This window comes from Carcharodon carcharias, chromosome 25, assembly GCF_017639515.1.
Source record: "Carcharodon carcharias isolate sCarCar2 chromosome 25, sCarCar2.pri, whole genome shotgun sequence".
In the NCBI taxonomy this organism is placed as follows: domain Eukaryota; kingdom Metazoa; phylum Chordata; class Chondrichthyes; order Lamniformes; family Lamnidae; genus Carcharodon; species Carcharodon carcharias.
The window spans coordinates 21,617,289-21,635,164 of NC_054491.1; the positions used below are offsets into that span (position 1 = coordinate 21,617,289).

Here is a 17,876-nt window from a genome sequence, read left to right on the forward strand (position 1 = left end):
CTCTCTCTCTGTGCGCCTCTCTCTCTCTCTCTCTCTCTCTCTCTCTCTCTCTCTCTCCCGCTCTCTCTGTGTGCCCCTCTCTCTCTCTCTCTCTCTCTCTCTGTGTGTGCGCCTCTCTCTCTCTCTCTCTTTCTCTCTCTCTCTCTCTCTGTGTGTGCGCCCCTCTCTCTCTCTCTCTCTCTCTGTGTGTGCGCCCCTCTCTCTCTCTCTCTCTTTCTCTGTGTGTGCGCCTCTCTCTCTCTCTCTCTCTCTCTCTCTCTCTCTCTCTCTCTCTCTCTCTCTCTCTCTTTCTCTGTGTGTGCCCCTTGGTGCCCCGTTCTGTCTCCCTCCCCCCCTTTCAGGTGAAAGTAGGATTAGAGGACAAGAGGATGGTTAATGAGCAGGAAGGGAAAATGCAGATATTGGTGCACTGATCAGAGCTCTGATGGTGGGGAGGAACATTAATGCAATTCACACATTGGCCTCGGGAATAGGTCTTCCAGGTAGAGAGAGAGGAGCATTTGTTTCTTAGATGAGTTGGGAAGCTTTTGGAAATAAAAATAGAAATTGCTGGATATACTGAGCAGGACAGGTGCCATTCATAACGAAAAAAGTTAATGTTTCAGGTCTGTGACCTTTCGTCATTACTTCTGCTGAATGAACCCAGACCTGAAATGTTAGAGCTAAGTATTTCCAGCATTATTTGTTTTATTTCAGATTTCCTGCATCTGCAACATTTTGCTTTTATGTGGGAAGATTTTTGTTTCTTCTCTTAATTTGCTGATAGTTTCTTCATTCAACAAAACATCCACTGGGGTTTTTGGGATTCTTGATGCTCCCTGATCCTCCAAGGCTATTTGGAGGGTCTTCTGTTTCTGTTTGATTTTCTCGACTGGGGAGTTGGAGCAGAACCTTGCTTGGGGGCTGGAGGAGGTGGCTGCATCCTAGATGGTGGGGTGGTATTAGGGTTGAATATATGCTCAGATAGTGGGAGTATGTGGTCAGTTTTCATTCCCTGGTTCGGGGCGGTGGTGTTACCTGAAATATTGCTAGTTGAAGAAAGGGGAAATGGAGCTTTATATACCTTTTAACCAAGAGTACATGAGTATGGAATTACGTAATGTGCCAGTGAACTCAGGGAACAGTAGGCTTGTTTACCTATTTCTCCCTTCAGCTACTGAGCAATGTACCTTACTTCATAGCTCATAATAGCAGCCTATTTTTGAAAAGTTGTCCTCCTGGATCTATATTCATGTTTGGGTATGTGCCTGTCTGTACCTGTCCAGCATGTGGTGTTCTGAAGGACTTTAGGTTGTGCTGTAACTTAACTGGCAGAGATTGACCTAGTGGAATCATTTTAGAGGACGATGTTGTGAAGACGACTATTGTTTTCACCTATAATGTGGTTTAATTTTTTTCTTCTTTACTAGGAAGGATATGGCCTATTGGTTAGTTTGAACGATGTAATGTTTATATACCTTTTGCAGATATAGTTGTCATGCTGCAGGCAATGTGCTAATGTAATGCCACCTGGTGGCAAATATGAATGACTGCATTGAACATTCAGGAACTCAACATCAGTTGATTGGTCACATAATGTTAAGTACTGCAACACTGCACTGTCTCTTAAACATCATGATCATGGTCCCATGTCCAGGCTCAGTATCCTTTCAAAATCCTGAGGCCACTCGCTATTTTTAATATATAATGGGTTGGATTTCTGGGACCAGCAGAGAAGTGGTGGTGGCTGTTTTGAAGAAAGCAGCCCACAAAGATCTGACGATTGCTGGTGTGATTTTCCAACGTTAGTTTGAATCTAGCAGCAAGTGAAGGGGTTTCCAGATGTCCAGCAGTAGTGGTGTAATTGTGCAGCATAAGCAGCCAATCACATTGAAGTATGCTCCAAGACAGCAAATCAGGAAGTAAAAACCATTCGGTAAAAGCAAAAAACTGCGGATGCTGGAAATCCAAAACAAAAACAAAAATACCTGGAAAAACTCAGCAGGTCTGGCAGCATCTGCGGAGAGGAACACAGTTAACGTTTCGAGTCCGAATGACTCTTCAACAGAACTAAGTAAAAATAGCAAAAACCATTTAATCCTTTCATCTCTATCAAATCTCCTCGAGTGTCTCTAAGGAGAATGGTAATTCAACAGTAATTTAAGAACAGTGGGAGGTGGTGGCAAGGTGGTAATGTCACCGGACCTGTAATCCAGACCATTACCACCAAGCCAGGGGACCAACCCTAGTTCAATGAAGAGTGCAGAAGAACATGCCAGGAGCAGCACCAGGCATACCTAAAAATGAGTGTCAGCCTGGTGCAGATGCAACTCAGGGCTACTTGCATGCCAAACAGCAAAAGCAGCATGCGATGAACAGAACTAAATGACCCCACAACCAATGGATCAGATCTTAAGCTCTGCAGTCCTGCCACATCCAGTCGTGAATAGTGGTGGATAATTAAACAACTCCACTTGAGGAGCAGGAGGAGGCTGCACAAAAATCCCCATCCCCATTGATGGAGGAGCCCAGCACATCAGTGCAAAAGATAAGGCTGAAGCATTTGCTACAATCTTCAGCCAGAAGTACTGAGTGGATGATCCATCTCTGCCTCCTGCTGAGATCCCCAGCTTCACTGATGCCAGATTTCAGCCAATTTGATTCCATCTACGTGATATCAAGACACAGCTGAAGACATTGGATACTACAAAGGCCATGGGCCCTCGCAATATTCTGGCAATAGCACTGAAGCCTTGTGCTCCAGAACTTGCTGCACCTTTAGCCAAGCTGTTCTAGTACAGCTACAGCACTGGCATCTATCTGGCAATGTGGAAAATCACCCAGGTATGTCCTGTAAACAAAGCAGAACAAATCCAACCTGGCCAATTAATGCTTCATCAGTCTACTCTTGATTATCAGCAAAGTTTTTTTTTATATAGGTGTTTTCAACAGTGCTATCAAGTGGCACCTACTCACTGACACTCAGTTTGGGCTCCACCAAGGCTGCTCAGCCCCTGACCACCTTACAACCTTGATTCAAACATGGACTAAAAAGCTGAACTCTGGTGAGGTGAGAGTGACTGCCGTTGACATGAAAGCTGCATTTGACCGTGTGCCCCCCCCCCCCCACAATTTCATTATCCTGCAACTGAACTGGACCAGCCATTTAAGTACTGTGGCTACGAGAGCAGGCCCGAAGCTGCGAATTCTGTTGGGAGTAACTCACTTGATCACTATCTACAAGGCACAAGTTGGGAGTGTGATGGGATATCTCCATTTGCCTGGATGAGTGTAGCTCCCACATCCACTTGATACTATCCAGGACAAAGAAGCTCGCTCGATTGGCACACCATCCATCACCTCCAAAATCCATTCCCTCCACTATCAACACACTGGCAGCTGTGTGTACCATCCAGGAGATGCATTGCAGCAACTTGCCAAGGCTCCTTTGACAGCATCTTTCAAACGTGTGACCTCTACCATTCAGAAGGACTGGGGCAGCAGATATATGGGAACACCACAACCTGCAAATTCCCCTTCCAAACCACTCGCCATCCTGACTTGGAAATATATCGCTGTTCTGTCACCGTGTGTGCATGGGCATGCAGTGGTGTGTGTTGGGGTGAAGGTGAAGTGTACAGGGGGCAATTTGCGTTTTTAAATAAACCATTCAAACGAATGGGTGACATATTACACTTAGCCAGAAGAAGCCATCCATTGTGTTTACTTTTTCCAAAGCTTACTAATAACATTGGTGTTATTAAAGGGTTTTATTGTTAGAAGAGGTACAGTTCAAAAAACCTAGTGATACAATGAGAATTTGCATTCAAAGAGGAAAATGTATATAAAGGAAGAGAAGGCTGTGGGTAAAGGAGGGGGGATTCTAAGATCTAAAGCCTCCCATCTGTAAGCCTCAAGTCACTATCTGCAAGGGCCCAGAGCTGAAAGAAACTCCTTTTGAATTCGACTGTCCAGAGTGTGCTTTGCTAGGGGCCTGTTTAAACCTGTTTTACTGTTGCCTTAACGGAGGTGTAACTGAGTGTCAAATTAATTGGGGGATTTATTAGAAGTTATCATGGTAATTTGTTGACGCATGTATGTGCTTACAATCTTTTAATAAGCGTTCAATTTTTAGTTTGATCCTGTGGTGGTCTTATAACTGAATTCAAAGCCTGCATCTTGAAACAACATACTAATTGCAAAATTGGTTATGACAGTTGTTTCAAGTTTCCCTCTGGGATTTGAACAACTCGGCCTTTACTTGGCTGTGTTATAATATTGGGTCAAAATCCTGGAACTCCCTCCTGGAACTGTGTGGGTGTACCTACACCATTGGCACTGCATTGGTTCAAGAAAGCAGCTCAGCACCAATAAACTCTGGTCCAGCCAGTGATGCCCACATCCTGTGAAAAAATTTAAGAAAAAAACTGGCTATGCAACAAGGTGCAACTTTTTCAAGGTTTTTGCAATGAGACTAATAGAATGACAGTGGATGTTCTTGTCAGTTCAATAATTTAATCATTAATTGCATTCTTTGGAGGATTGTAGAATCTGTACATGTTGCTGTCAGTTTCAGAGGAATAATAATGATGAACACTGGAAGTTTTATCATTACTGCCATATTTGGAGTAGGGTTACACAGTGGCATACAATGACTAATATCCTTAAGCATTCAATACTTTAACTGAAATAAATAAATATTATGCAAAATAAGACTATAATTGACACAGACCAAGGGCATAGAAATAAAATAACTAAAGACAGCTGCCTAAATGGATAAGCTGAAATAAAAACAGACTGTGCTGGAAGTATTCATCAGTCAGCAGTATCTGTAGAGAGAGAAACGAGTTAACCTTTCCAGTCAGTGACCTTCCCTAATGGAATTCTCTACCTGAAGGAGTAGCGTAGATGCTTAAAGGAGAACCTAGATAAGCACATGGGGGAGAAAGTAATAGAAGGCTGTGCTGAAAGGGTTGAATGAAGGGGGATTAAAAGAGACTGTGTGGAATAGTTTGTCTAATGGCTTGTTTCTGTGCTTTTATATAATTCTTCTCTTTTTCACAGGTATACGTTTCATATAATTATGGAAAGACCTTCAAGAGAATCAATGAGAAGTTCAAGCTAGAAGATGGAACAAAAAACCAGACAGTTATTGCTCAGTTTTACCACAGTCCAGCAGATAACAAACGGGTAAGGAACATTTCTTTATAATGTTGGCAAATATTGTGAGCCATTAATTTGAAATGAAAATGGTTGTATTTTTAAAATGCTGTTAATATTTATAATTTTTATGAACTTGTAGAGTGTCTTATTGCAACATATAACTTCCTTTTCCTGTGCTCTACAGTTTCCCAGAGCTGAGTTAACATTAATTGCTGTCAGTTCTCTAGCACAGCCTCCCTATCTGATGGAAGGATTGGAGCTGTTGGTATCTTATTTGCCCCTGTACATGTGCTTTGAATCCTAAATTTTAATCCATTAAATTAATTGCACAAATTGAAACTTTCTTGTGACACTTGGGCTAACTGCAGGAAGATGTATCCTATTCCTGTTGTGAAGCAATGAGACAAGTGGAGTACGAAGTACGAGGAATGTGTGGTGTTTAGCCGAAGTAAGATTTGAATTGTTAATTGCAGTTGACCAAAACTGACTGTAGTTAAACCACTGGCTGTCTCCATCTACCCCCCCCCCCACCACCACCACCTCATCAGTTCCCCCTAAAATAAACCCTGAAAAAGGATTGTGCCAAATGCACCCGAACTAGGCAGAAATGGAAGATTTGACAAGTTGTGTAAAATGGAGGATTACATTGGAAAATTGGGAAATTGAGGAAGGGCACTATAATGGGATGGGGGTGAAATTAGGGAAGGGCACCATAACGAGGGGAGAAATTGGGGGTGGGCACCATAATGGTGCAAGTTAATTGGGGGCATCGGCCAATGGGCTCTCCTCTCTAGTAAAGAGGACACAGAGGTAACCTGAGTTTTAAAGTGCGCAGGTGTGTGCTGGACATAGAGAAGATGTTCCTGCTTATGGAAGTCCCATAATTATTAGTAGCTAATAATCCCATAAAAAAAATTCAGGAAAACCTCTTCACTCATAGTGCTGAGAAGTGAAACTTGCCACCATGAGCTGAGTAATATAGATGTATTTAAGAGTTAGCTAGATAAGTATATGAGGGAGAACTTATATAGTTACCTTGATACTGGACTGCAGTAATTCAAGAAGGCCGCTCACCACACCTTAAGGGCAATTGGGGATGGGCAATAAATGCTGGCTTAGCCAGCGATGCTGACATCCCATGAAGGAATTTAAAAAGGGGAGAAAAGCAGGTTTATTTAAGGTGACATGATGCTCATGTGAAGTATAAACACTGGCATGGTCCTGATAGCACAGAAACAAGCCATTTAGTCTATAAATTCTGCCAAAAATTCCTCTGGGAGAGTTACGACATAGTGGCATTAAGAGATGTAATGTAGGCATGTGCCAAATCCTGGTTATGCAAATAGGAGGAGAGCACCAGGTGCACTTAAATCTGTTCTATTACAGCACTGTAGCAGAGCCTTAATTAGAGGATGGTGCAAAAAATGAATGAATTGAGGGTTATTTCTGAATGTGGAAAGGAGATCAAAGAAAATTTAATGTGGGAAACTGAAGAATGTGTATAGGCAAATTAGAGCAATACCTGGGACTGGCAGACCCACAACTATGGGTAATTTTTAATTATCCATAGATAAGCTGGCATATATCTAATAGATGGCCAAGTATCATTTTTTAAAATTTTGTAGTTTGTTCTATCTAATTGCTACATATCCTCTTTTGTATATTTCATCCCCACGACCTTCTGACCCAAAGTCCAGAGTTGGGTAGTTGGATTCAAGCCCTACTACAGAGACTTGAAAACAGAATCTCGGCTCACGTTGCCAATACTGAAGGGCTGCTGCATTGTCAGAATTGGCTTCTTTCCAGTGACGTACCTTTCACTTTGTTCCTTTTCCATTTAATTTTTTCCTGTTTAGGCGAAGTTGAAGCTGGATAATAGTCTGCCATTCTAGGTTTTATAAAGAAGGGCATTAGTGCATGAGTAGAGGCAATGTTAAACCTATGCAAATCATTGATTAGATGTAGTAGATTGCCATGTTTTTGGGTGCCCTTTTAACAACTATAGGGTATTGAATTTTTATGTTTGAAGCATTTAAGAGGGCAAGACAATTAGGGCCATTGTTTATAATGTGAAAAGGAGAAACTTGAAACCCTTTCATCTTGAGAGAAGCAAAATGCTTTCCTTTAGGCTATGCTGGGATTTGAGAATACCCGTTGGCATTTTGCTGAAACTTAGAATGAATGATGATGTGTACTCTAATAAGCTGATGGCTTAATTGCCACTAGCTGGGAGGCAATATTCTTGCTGTCATTTTTATTTGAAATATGACTCAGTGGTTGGGGATTACTACTAGTTCTATACAGCTGACCAGTCAGTGGGATTGCCAATTCTAGCCTCGGAAGATGGTCTAGCAGAACAGTGCTGTCCCTGAAAACATGCATTTTACCAGAAAACATGTAACACAGTGAGATACAATGGTAAACATTCAGAGTTGGAGATAGTGGATAGACATTAGCAAAACAAATGGGTGCAGTATTTTCTTCAACCAGCCACACTCTTTTTCTCTCTCCCCAAACCCCCACCCCCCAACCACCGACCCCCAAACTTTGTATATCTGTCAGAAAAATATATTCCCTTGGAATTGTGTGAATTCTGATTTTTAGTGCTTTAGACAAGTGACAAATGATAGCTCAGGATCTGTCATCAAATGTTGAATATCTGGCCCTTAACCTGGTTTATTTTAATTTTGCAGTGCATTTGTTTTAGTTTTAAGAGTTTTGCAACTAATCGTTCATAAATAGTTAAACAATTTTATTTGTGCATGCTCATATTGAGAATCTAGAGTTGTTCTTGTTATTGGGTTTCATCCCATTATTTGACATTTTATAAAAAGATTTTTCTCTCCAAAGCTGTATATTGCTGCAGTAGCTCCTGGAATGCCACTCACCAGTAAGGAAGGAAGGCATGAATATTTTATTTCAATTTTCTATCTTGCAAAACTGTACTTAATACACAATTAATGAAACGACTAAATTGCACAGTGACATGTAAGTTTCCTTTTACAATATTCTGTGTACGGTGAAATGGGCTATGACCATTCTAATTATTCAAACTGAGCCTGTAGGAGTTCAGTGGTAAAGTTAAATTCCACTTAATCAAACTGCCTGTTAGTGGTAAAGATAAATTCAGCTATATTTTAAAAATTGCAGCTTTCACGTTCTAGTGACTGATAGAAACTGGTAATTGATTTTTAACTGATGCTTAATTCTGGTTTTATATTGATGTTGGGTCAGCTGCACAGATGTGATATCCTAGTCAATGTAAAAAAAAAATTATTTGATGTTCAAGACCCAAGTTTATGTGCAGTCTAATAGCTGCTGTTGAAGATGGTACAAAATGCATGTCGCCAATCTACTGGCTTTTCAATAGGTCCAAAATAGGATCAGTGGCATTACTGCAATTCTTTAAAAAAAAATGATAAAATGGGTGCTTATAGGTTGAATCTTGAACACTGCTGAGTCTACTGTAAAATATCTTTCAGCCTTAGTTAGTTTCAGCCTTTTGGGTATCCTACTAATAAATTTGTATTGTAGTTAGTACCCAACATTGATTTAATCTAACACTAACACAAAAAAACAGTTAAGTCGTATTAACACTCTATTAATTTAAGAGCTACTGTAATTCTTAATTTCTGGTGGCTTTTAATTTCATTTCAACAAAATGTGACTAGTTTAATTTTCGTACAGAAATAATTTTAAATATTGTAAGTTGTATGTTGCATTTTGGCCCTGAAGTATTGTTGGCTAATAGACTAATGTCAATTTGAGGTAGAGATATAAATATATATTTAGTACTAATTGCAGCAGTAACTATATTATGTAAGAGCCTAATGGTGCAGTTAATGTATTTTTGTTCTGTCGGTCATTATTTTATGAAGATGAGTTTAAGCCACATGTGCGTTTATGCATGTGTAAAGATGTGACTCTTTCTTTTTTTCTGTTTTCTCAGTATATGTTTGCAGATACCCAAAATCACTACTTATGGATCACTTTCAACTTTTGCAATGATATTCAAGGCTTCCAAATTCCATTCAGCCCTACCGACCTTCTCATGCACAGTCAGGATTTCAATCTTGTGCTGGGGTATGACAGTTCTCATCCAAACAAACAGGTACTGTTATTCTTTTATCTAAGCACTGCTATCTGTAGACATTACTGATAGCAGTTATGCTGCTCTGATCCAGCAGAATATAAGGAGATGAATACTGTTGAAATGGAAAGCATAGGCAGTTCAGTAGAATTTAACTGAAAGGCTTTTGGAACCAAACAAAAGTGTACAAGGCATGTTAGGTGCCGGAATTTAACTGGACTCCGCATAAAAATGTTTGAGTGCTGTCCGGAAACAAAAATCTTTTTCAATGTGGCTTCCCTGCAATGAGGAATTTGTTCAAATTTGGCACAAGGAGGCTGCTATTGATCATCAAGTAGGTAAGGTCTTTAGCAAGTCCTCGGTGGGTGGGGGAAACTGAAATGGTTGGCGGGGGGGGGGTGCTCCACTAGGCATGCAACGAGACAAAAATCAAATATAAATTTTGAAAAGTTACTTTTCAGTCCTTTTCCGGCCCGAGTCGTTCATCGTCAAAAAGTCACTACTGCTCCTGGCTCAGGTCTTAGGTTAAAATGCCAGCACCTTTTTAATTTAATCGGAGCCCAATTAGCATGTTTAAAGATGGCCCTTTCAGTTTGGGGTGTTGTTGTAGCCTACAATTTAAAACTGCTGCCAGCAAGAATGAAGCAGTTAAGTTCCCTACTTTTTAGCTGCTTTTTCAGCTTTCTTTCTGCTTAGATGAGGGAAGTTAAAATCAAACCTTTAGAACATACGCACTACAATTGGGATGGTGCAATTAGTGTAATGGAATGAATCTTTTGAGGGTCTGAAAGGTGTGCTTGAGTGTTGCATGTCCAATGTGAAGTATGCTTTTATCTTGCAGCTTTGGAAATCAGATGATTTTGGGCGAACTTGGATCTTGATTCAAGAGCATGTCAAATCTTTCTACTGGTATGCATGTCTAAGTAATTATTTTTGTATCATTATGTAGGAGCCGCTTGAAGTGATGCATGTTAGTGTATTTATTTTTGAAGCAAGTAATGCAAAGATTCCCCAGATTTAACCATGTTGGATGTGAAGCTATAGTTAGTATATGTGTTTTGCAGTGTTTAAATAAAATTCATTTCACTTTGGTATAGAAGGTTAGCCTGACATGGTCTTTTTAAAGCTTCTTGCCAAGTTTATCATTGAATCATAGCTCCTGTGGAGAACTGTGCACCTTGGACTCTCCTAAGTCAGATAATTGTGCAAGGTGAGGTCCAAGCTGCAACTAGGGAAAGATATATTAATAGAAGTTTTTTTTCTTTGACCATTTGTACACTTTTTAACTGTACCCTTAAGGGCTCCCTATCGTAGTGAGGGCATTGAACATTCCCCACCCTACCATGTCTTTATCCATGACACTGTGTAGCAGGCTAGGGGGAATGAGAGTAACTTTGGTGACTTAAGGGACATGGTTATGGAAAAATCCCGATTGCAAAACTGTCCTACTTAGTGATACAGCACATATCGGTTGCAGGACCAATTGCTGCAGCAGTGAGTTAATTAATGTTTTTGGAAACTGCAGATATACCTGGTGTTTAATTTTCTAGGGGTGTGGAACCATATGACTCGGCTAAAATGGTTTATGTTGAACGACATGAGCCAATGGGTTCCTCAAGTGTCATTAAAAGCACAGACTACTTTCAGACTGATGAAAATCGTGAGATCCTGTTGGAAGGAATAGATGACTTTCAGTTACAAGACAAATACATGTTTGCCACAAAGAAGGTGGTGAGTATTCCAAAATATGCTTAAAGTTCTGTTTTAAAGAGAAAGCAAAATTTAAGAAGGCATTTTACTCCCTTATTATTGATTTTGGCACCTATAATAATGACTCTGTAGTATAAATAAATCCATATGTGACTAAAGATTTTCCAGGAGTGTGCTGTTCAGTTGTTACAAAGAGAAAAGTGTCCATGACTTATGTTTGTCCTGTTTTTTAAATTTATCTTTTTTTTTAAACTGATCTATTTTTCTTTGTTTCAATTTGTATTTTGTTCAGGGATGGTCAGTTCAAATGCTACTGGATTTTTTTCTCCTCCATTCTGCCTGATCAGCCTGTTCGTTTAATCTGTTCCAGTAATTTTTATTTTTCAAATAAAATTAAAGTGGCTAATGTCAATTTATTTTAACAAATAGAAGATTGCTCTCCGTAATAAAGCCATCACCAATGCTAACCAACAGAAATAAAGCAGAATATGCTGGATATACACAGCAAATCAGTCAGCATCTGAAGAATGTTGTTGAGCCATGTGCATTTCCAGCTCTTTTTGTTGTTTCAGATTTTATTTGTGGATGGGAAGGGGACAAGGTGTTGGGTGATTGAGGAGTGGGTTAGGGTGGTGCAGAGAGAAATGGTCCCTTCAGAATGCTGACTGGGGAGGGGAGGATGTGTTTGTAGTTGTTTGTCAGTAAAGCGGGTGACTTAGTAGACATTTAAATCACAGCTGTTAACAGCTGAAAATTCAGTTGCTCATGTTGTTGAGCTCAATGACTGCACAAAGCTTGTCCCCAGTGTCTTCAGGACTTAGTTTTTCCAAGAAACAAACTCCAAACAATTCCAGGTCAGAGTTTATTTTAATTTTTGCTCACTTATCCTGAGATGTGACCCCTTGTTCTAGATCTCTCCCCCACCCCCTGCCACCCAGAGGAAATATCATCCCTGCATCCAGTCTGTCCAGCCCTGTAAGAATTTTGTATGTTTCAATGAGATCGCCTCTCATTTTTCTAAACTTCAATGAATACAGGCCTTGTCAGCTCATTCTCTCTTCATATGACAATCCTGCCATCCCAGGAATCAGTCTGGTTAACCTTTGCTGCACTCTCTCTATAGCAAGTGTATCCTTTCTTTGGTAGGGAGACCAAAATTGTGCGCAATGCTCCAGGTGTGGTCTCACCAAGGCCCTGTACAGCCGCAGTAAGTCATACTTGCTCTTGCACTCGAGTCCTCTTGCAATGAAGGCCACCTTCTTTTACTGTCTTAACTGCTTGCTGCACCTGCATGCTTGCTTTCATTGATTGGTGTACAAGGACACCCAGGTCTTTTGTACATCAACATTTCCCAATCTATCACCACTTAAAAACAGAATGGTAGAGTATTATTTCCATATATATAACAAGATTCTCTAGCATTTTCCCTACTACTGAGGTTAGGCTAATCGATCTGTAATTTGCTGTTTTCTCTTTTTTTGCACCCCCCCTCCTTTTTTAAGTAGTGGGGTTACATTTGCCACCTTCCAATCTGCCAGGACTGTTCCAGAACCTACAGAATTTTGGAAGATGACAACCAACACATCCACTATTTCCGTGGCCAACATCTTCTTTCAGAACCCTGGGATGTGGATTATTGGGCCCTGTGGATTTATCAGCTTTCAGTTCAACTAATTTCTTCAGTACTATTGTTTTAGTAATATTAATTTCCTTCAATTCCTCCCTCTTACCAGACCCTTGGTTCTCTAGTATTTCTGGGAAGTTATTTGTCTCCCTCTGAAGACAGAACAAAGTAGCTGTTTAATTGCTCTGCCATTTCCTTGTTTTCTATTATAAATTCTCCTGTTTCAGACTTTAAGGGACCTACATTTGTCTTCACTAATCATTTTATTTTTACGTACTTATAAAAGCTTTTACAGTCTGCTTTTATGTTACTTGCAAGTTTACTCTCATACTCTATTTTTCCCCTCTTAACCAATCTCTTGGCCCTCCTTTGCTGGATTCTAAACTGCTCCCAATCCTCAGGCTTGCTACTTTTTCTAACAACTTTATATGACTCCTCTTTGGATCTAATACTATCCTTAACTTTTGTTAACCATGGTTGTGCTGCTTTTCCTGTTGTGTTTTTGCATCAGAAAGGAATGTATAACTGTTGAAATGCATACGTTTGTTCCTTTTAAATATTAGCCATTGTCTCTCCACTGTTATGTCTTTTAATAAAGTTTGAATGAAATCTATCCTAGCCAACTCACACCTCATACCTTTTGTAGTTTCTTTTAAGATTTAGGATCCTAGTTTCAGAACGGACTACTTCACTTTCCATCCTAATGAAGAACTCTATCATGTTATAGTCACTGGTCCCTAAAGGACCCCACGTCACACGATTATTAATTAAACCCTTCTCATTGCACAATACCAGATCTAAGATAGCCTGTTACCTAGTTGGCTTCTTGACATACTGGTCTAAAAAAACCATCCCATACATCTCCAGGAATTCATTTGTCAGAGTTTTGCTAATTTGGTTTGCCCAGTCTATATGTAGATTAAAGTCACCCATGATTACTGTAGCACCTTTTGTTACATGCTTCTCTAATTTTCTATTTAATGCTGTCCCCTACCTTATCCCTACTGTTTGGAGGCGTATATACAACTCCCACTAATGTTTTCCTCCCTTTTATTGCTTCTTAGCTCCACCCAGACTGATTCTACATCTAGTTTTTTTGAGCTAGTATCCTCTGTCACGATCACAATGATTTCATCCTTAACGAACAACACCACCCCATCTCCTTTTCCTTTTTTGTCTTTCTGTCCTAAATATCGAGTACCCTTGGATATTCAGTTCCCAGCTTTGGTCACCCTACAGCCATGTCTCCGCCATTGCAATCATATTGTACCCGTTTACAACTATTTGCGCTGTTAATTCATCTACCTCATTGTGAACGTTCAATGCATTCAGATACAGTGCCTTTAGACTTGTCTTTTTAACATTTTTATATTTTTGATTATGACTCTATTTACTGCTAGTTCTTGTTGTCTCTGCTTTGCACTTTTGCTTTCTACTTTTTCTGTCTTTCATTCCTATCTTTGTTTCCCTCTCTTGTCTGCTTGCTCAGGTTCCCATCTCTCTGCCAATCTAATTTAAACCCTCCCCCACAATACTAGTGAATACCCCTGCAAGGATATTGGTCCCGGTCCTGCTGGGGTGCAACCCATCCAGCTTGTGCAGGTCCCATCTTTCCCAGAATCGGTCCCAATGCTTCAGGAATTTAAATTCCTCCTACGCCATCTCTCCAGCCACGTATTCATCTGGTCTATTCTCTTATCCCTGATATTGCTAGCAGGTGGCACTGGAAGTAATTCTGAGATTACTACCTTTTTTGAGATCCTGTTTTTTAATTCATAGCTCCCTATATTCTGCTTTCAGGACCTCATCCCTCTTTTTACCTATGTCGTTGGTACTGATTATGGACCACAACCTCAGGCTGTTCACCGTCTCCTTTCAGAATGACCTGTAGCCACTCAGTGACATCATTGACCTTGGCACCAGGGAGGCAACATACCATCCTGGTGTTACATCTGCAGCTGCAGAAATGTCTATCTGTTCCCCTTACAAAAGAATCCCCTATCACTATTGCTCTCCTCCTCTGTGTAGCTGAGCCACTTGTGGTGCCACGGACTTGGCTCTTGCTGCATTTCCCTGAGAAACCATCTCCCCAAGCAGTATCCAAAACGGAACATCTGTTGGAGAGGCAAATGGACCCAGGGGACTCCTGCATTACCTGCTTAGTGTTTTTACTGTCTGGTCACCCATTTCCTTTTCTGCCTATGCACTCTTTACCTGTGGTGTGACCACCTCATTATGTCCTATCCACGAGGATCTCGTACTTGCGGATGCTCCAAAGTGACTCCAGACGCGGCTCCAGCTTTGAAACATGGATTTCGAATAGCTGCCGCTGCAGATGCTTCCTGCACATGTCGCTCTGCACACTGGGAGTATCCCTGACTTCCTGCATCGCACATACTGAGCAGATCAGGCAGCATCTGTGGAGAGAGAAACCAAGTTAACACTTAGGTTTGTGACTGAGCCCTCTGTCAGGCCTTGATTGTGAAAACCTGTGATTGGCCAGGAACTGCCTCTGTCAGCACTGCCTGCCAGCCACCCTCCCACCACAATATTGTTTCTTTGCTTTCCTTTTTTTCAAAATTCCTCTCCCCCACTGCACCTTCCACAAAAAGTTGATATTTTCAGAAGTAAATGTATCAACTCTGATTAACCCTTATTATAAATTTGAGATGTTGCCATCTGTACTGTTGTGACTAATGTCCCATTTCTTCTGAGCTCACCAGTTTATTTGGCACCAAAGTGCAGCTATGCGTGAGGCAAAGTGTGTGATAGTATTCTTCATTTCACGGAAGTAATGAATGTGACACGAGCAGATCCATTTGAATTTCCACAAACAGCAAAGCAGAGCTTTAAGATGGTTGCTGCTGCACACATGAATCAAAGCCAACTCTGCATCCCTTTAAAGCTGCGTTTCTAAAACCTGGTTTAATTTTACATGTAATAAACTTTGGTCACAATTCCGGTTTGGCAAAAGGGTCTGGAAAAATCAATTGATCTTTTGAATTGATAGTTAATTCACTTACAATAAAGCGAGTTGCAGATATGTATAACAGCAATTTTGCATGCAAAAATGTATTTTAACATTACTACTGGATTCAATCCTGGTCTCAGCCATGACAGGCGGCCTTTCTATGGTAAAAACAAAAAAACTGCGGATGCTGGAAATCCAAAACAAAAACAGAATTACCTGGAAAAACTCAGCAGGTCTGGCAGCATTGGCGGAGAAGAAAAGAGTTGACGTTTCAAGTCCTCATGACCCTTCGACAGAACTTGAGTTCGAGTGGCGTCTAGAGCTCCCTTGGTGACAGTCTCCAACTGTTTATTGTAGTTGGTGATAGTGCCCTTATTTTGAATGGAGCCATTTTCTTTGCTGATGGGCCTGTTGCACTTTTGATCCCTTCATGCAGGGGCAAAGCTCCGGGTGCTGATGCTATGGCCAACTGATCCACTGATTCCAAGTCCCCAAAATTGTTGTAATTTAGCCGTGATGCTATTTTATTATAATTTGGCTAGATAAGTAAACTTGTAATCTTTTCAGCCAGCCAGCTTAGTCTACGGAACAATGATTGCAATTGCACTTACTGAAAAAAAAATTAGCGTTAATTTAGTTGGATGTGAAGTGAAGAGTGAAAATGTGATTCATTGTTTCTCTACGTCCATAGTGCTTTTTAAAGCTGTTTGAAGGGGCTTTTATATTGTGCTAATTCCACTAATTCCTGACATGTAGGTTTTGTGCAGTTGAAGGCTACACTAAATATTGTTCTCGCTAAGATCTATAGCTAGGAAAATCCAACCTGAGTGAGTTAGACAAGTTTACCTTGGTGTTGCTTTTGGCTGAGACCTGCACATCTGGAGCCAATATGAGTCACTTTGAGTGTTTTAAAAATTAATTCTCAGGACATGGATGTTGCTAGCAAGATCACTATTTATTGCTCTTAAAATGTTGATGCACTGCCACCTTGAACCTCTGCAGTCCATGTAGTGAAAGTGCTCCCACAATACTGATGGGTAGGGAGCTCCAGAATGTTACACTGCCATTCATGTATCGGCAGTAGGTTATGTCCGGGTTAGAATGATTTGCGACTTAGAGAACTTGGAGGGAAGATGCCCTCCTGCACCACCTGCCCTTATCCTTCCAGGCGGAGATGGTGCATTTGGGGATTACTGTTCAAGAAGCCTTGGCAGGTTGTTGCAGCGTATCTTGTAGATGGCATATACTGCAGCAACAGAGCACCTGTGGTGGACAGAATGAATGTTTGTTTGTTTTTGAGGTGGTGGATGGAGTGCCAATTAAGTGGATTGCAATGTCCTGGCTGGTGTTGAGCTTCTTGAGTGATGTAATGGCTGCACTCATCAAGTGGAAAGTATTCAATCGTACTCCTAACGTGGTTCGTAGGTGATGGAGATGCATGGGAGTCGGAAGTGAATCATTTGGCACAGATTACCCAGCCTCTAACCTGCTCTAGTACCTTGCATAAACACGGTTATACAAAAGCAAAGTATAGCTGATGTTGGAAATGTTAAATTAAAACACACAATGCTGGAAATATTTAGCGGGCAAGGCAGCATCCATGAAGAGAGAAAACGGTTAACATTTCGGATCAGTGATCTCATCAGAACTGGAAAGAGATTAAACAAGTACAGAGTTGGGGTAAGGGGGGGAATGGGGAAAGAGCAAAGGGAAAGGTTTTTGGCAGGGTGGAGGGCAAGAGAGATTGGATGACAAAAGGAAATAGTGATGCAGCAAGTAAAGAAACAAAGATGCGTCTCGAGTAGGTGCAAGTAGAAATAACGTTTTCATTGCCAGCACCTGCTATTTGAAACATTAGGTCAGTGAGTCCAGAAGGATGTAAAGTGCTTATCTGATAGGTCTGATTCTATTACTCAAACTTCAATTGACCTTCATTGGAACAGTGTAGGAGGCCATTGTCAGGTTGGGAGTTGAGCAGAGAATGAAAGTGACTGGTAAGCTTGGGGGTCACACTTACCAATTGAACAGAGATGTTGTGCAAAGTAAATTCTGCAAATTTTATCTGGCTCAAACAGTTGAGTTTCTAGCCTTGTATGTGGCGCTTCTGGTTAGTGGCATCGAAGTCTAACATAAAACTGGCTCCATAGTTTCCAATGCAACCTATTGATTTGGAAGCTCAAATATTAACCTTATTGCGCTGATAAAGATGGTTGAGTTAACCCATGACCATAGAATCTTTCTTGTTGTGGTAACCATGTTTCTTTTAGCACCTCTCAAAATGGCAGTTTTAAATGACCTATCTGAAATAGTTGTTTACTTTTCTTTGCCCAGTTTCACTG

General features: G+C 40.7%; 1 protein-coding gene across 1 annotated transcript in view; it reads left to right on the forward strand.

Moving 5' to 3' along the window:
• sorl1 (sortilin-related receptor, L(DLR class) A repeats containing) overlaps positions 1-17,876 on the forward strand; it is a 291,127-nt gene that overhangs the window by 129,407 nt on the left and 143,844 nt on the right. The window contains exons 3-6 of the mRNA XM_041174224.1: positions 5,044-5,169; positions 9,092-9,253; positions 10,074-10,141; positions 10,783-10,963. Of these exons, the coding sequence (XP_041030158.1) occupies positions 5,044-5,169; positions 9,092-9,253; positions 10,074-10,141; positions 10,783-10,963 (537 nt within the window). The remainder of the gene's footprint in view (positions 1-5,043; positions 5,170-9,091; positions 9,254-10,073; positions 10,142-10,782; positions 10,964-17,876) is intronic.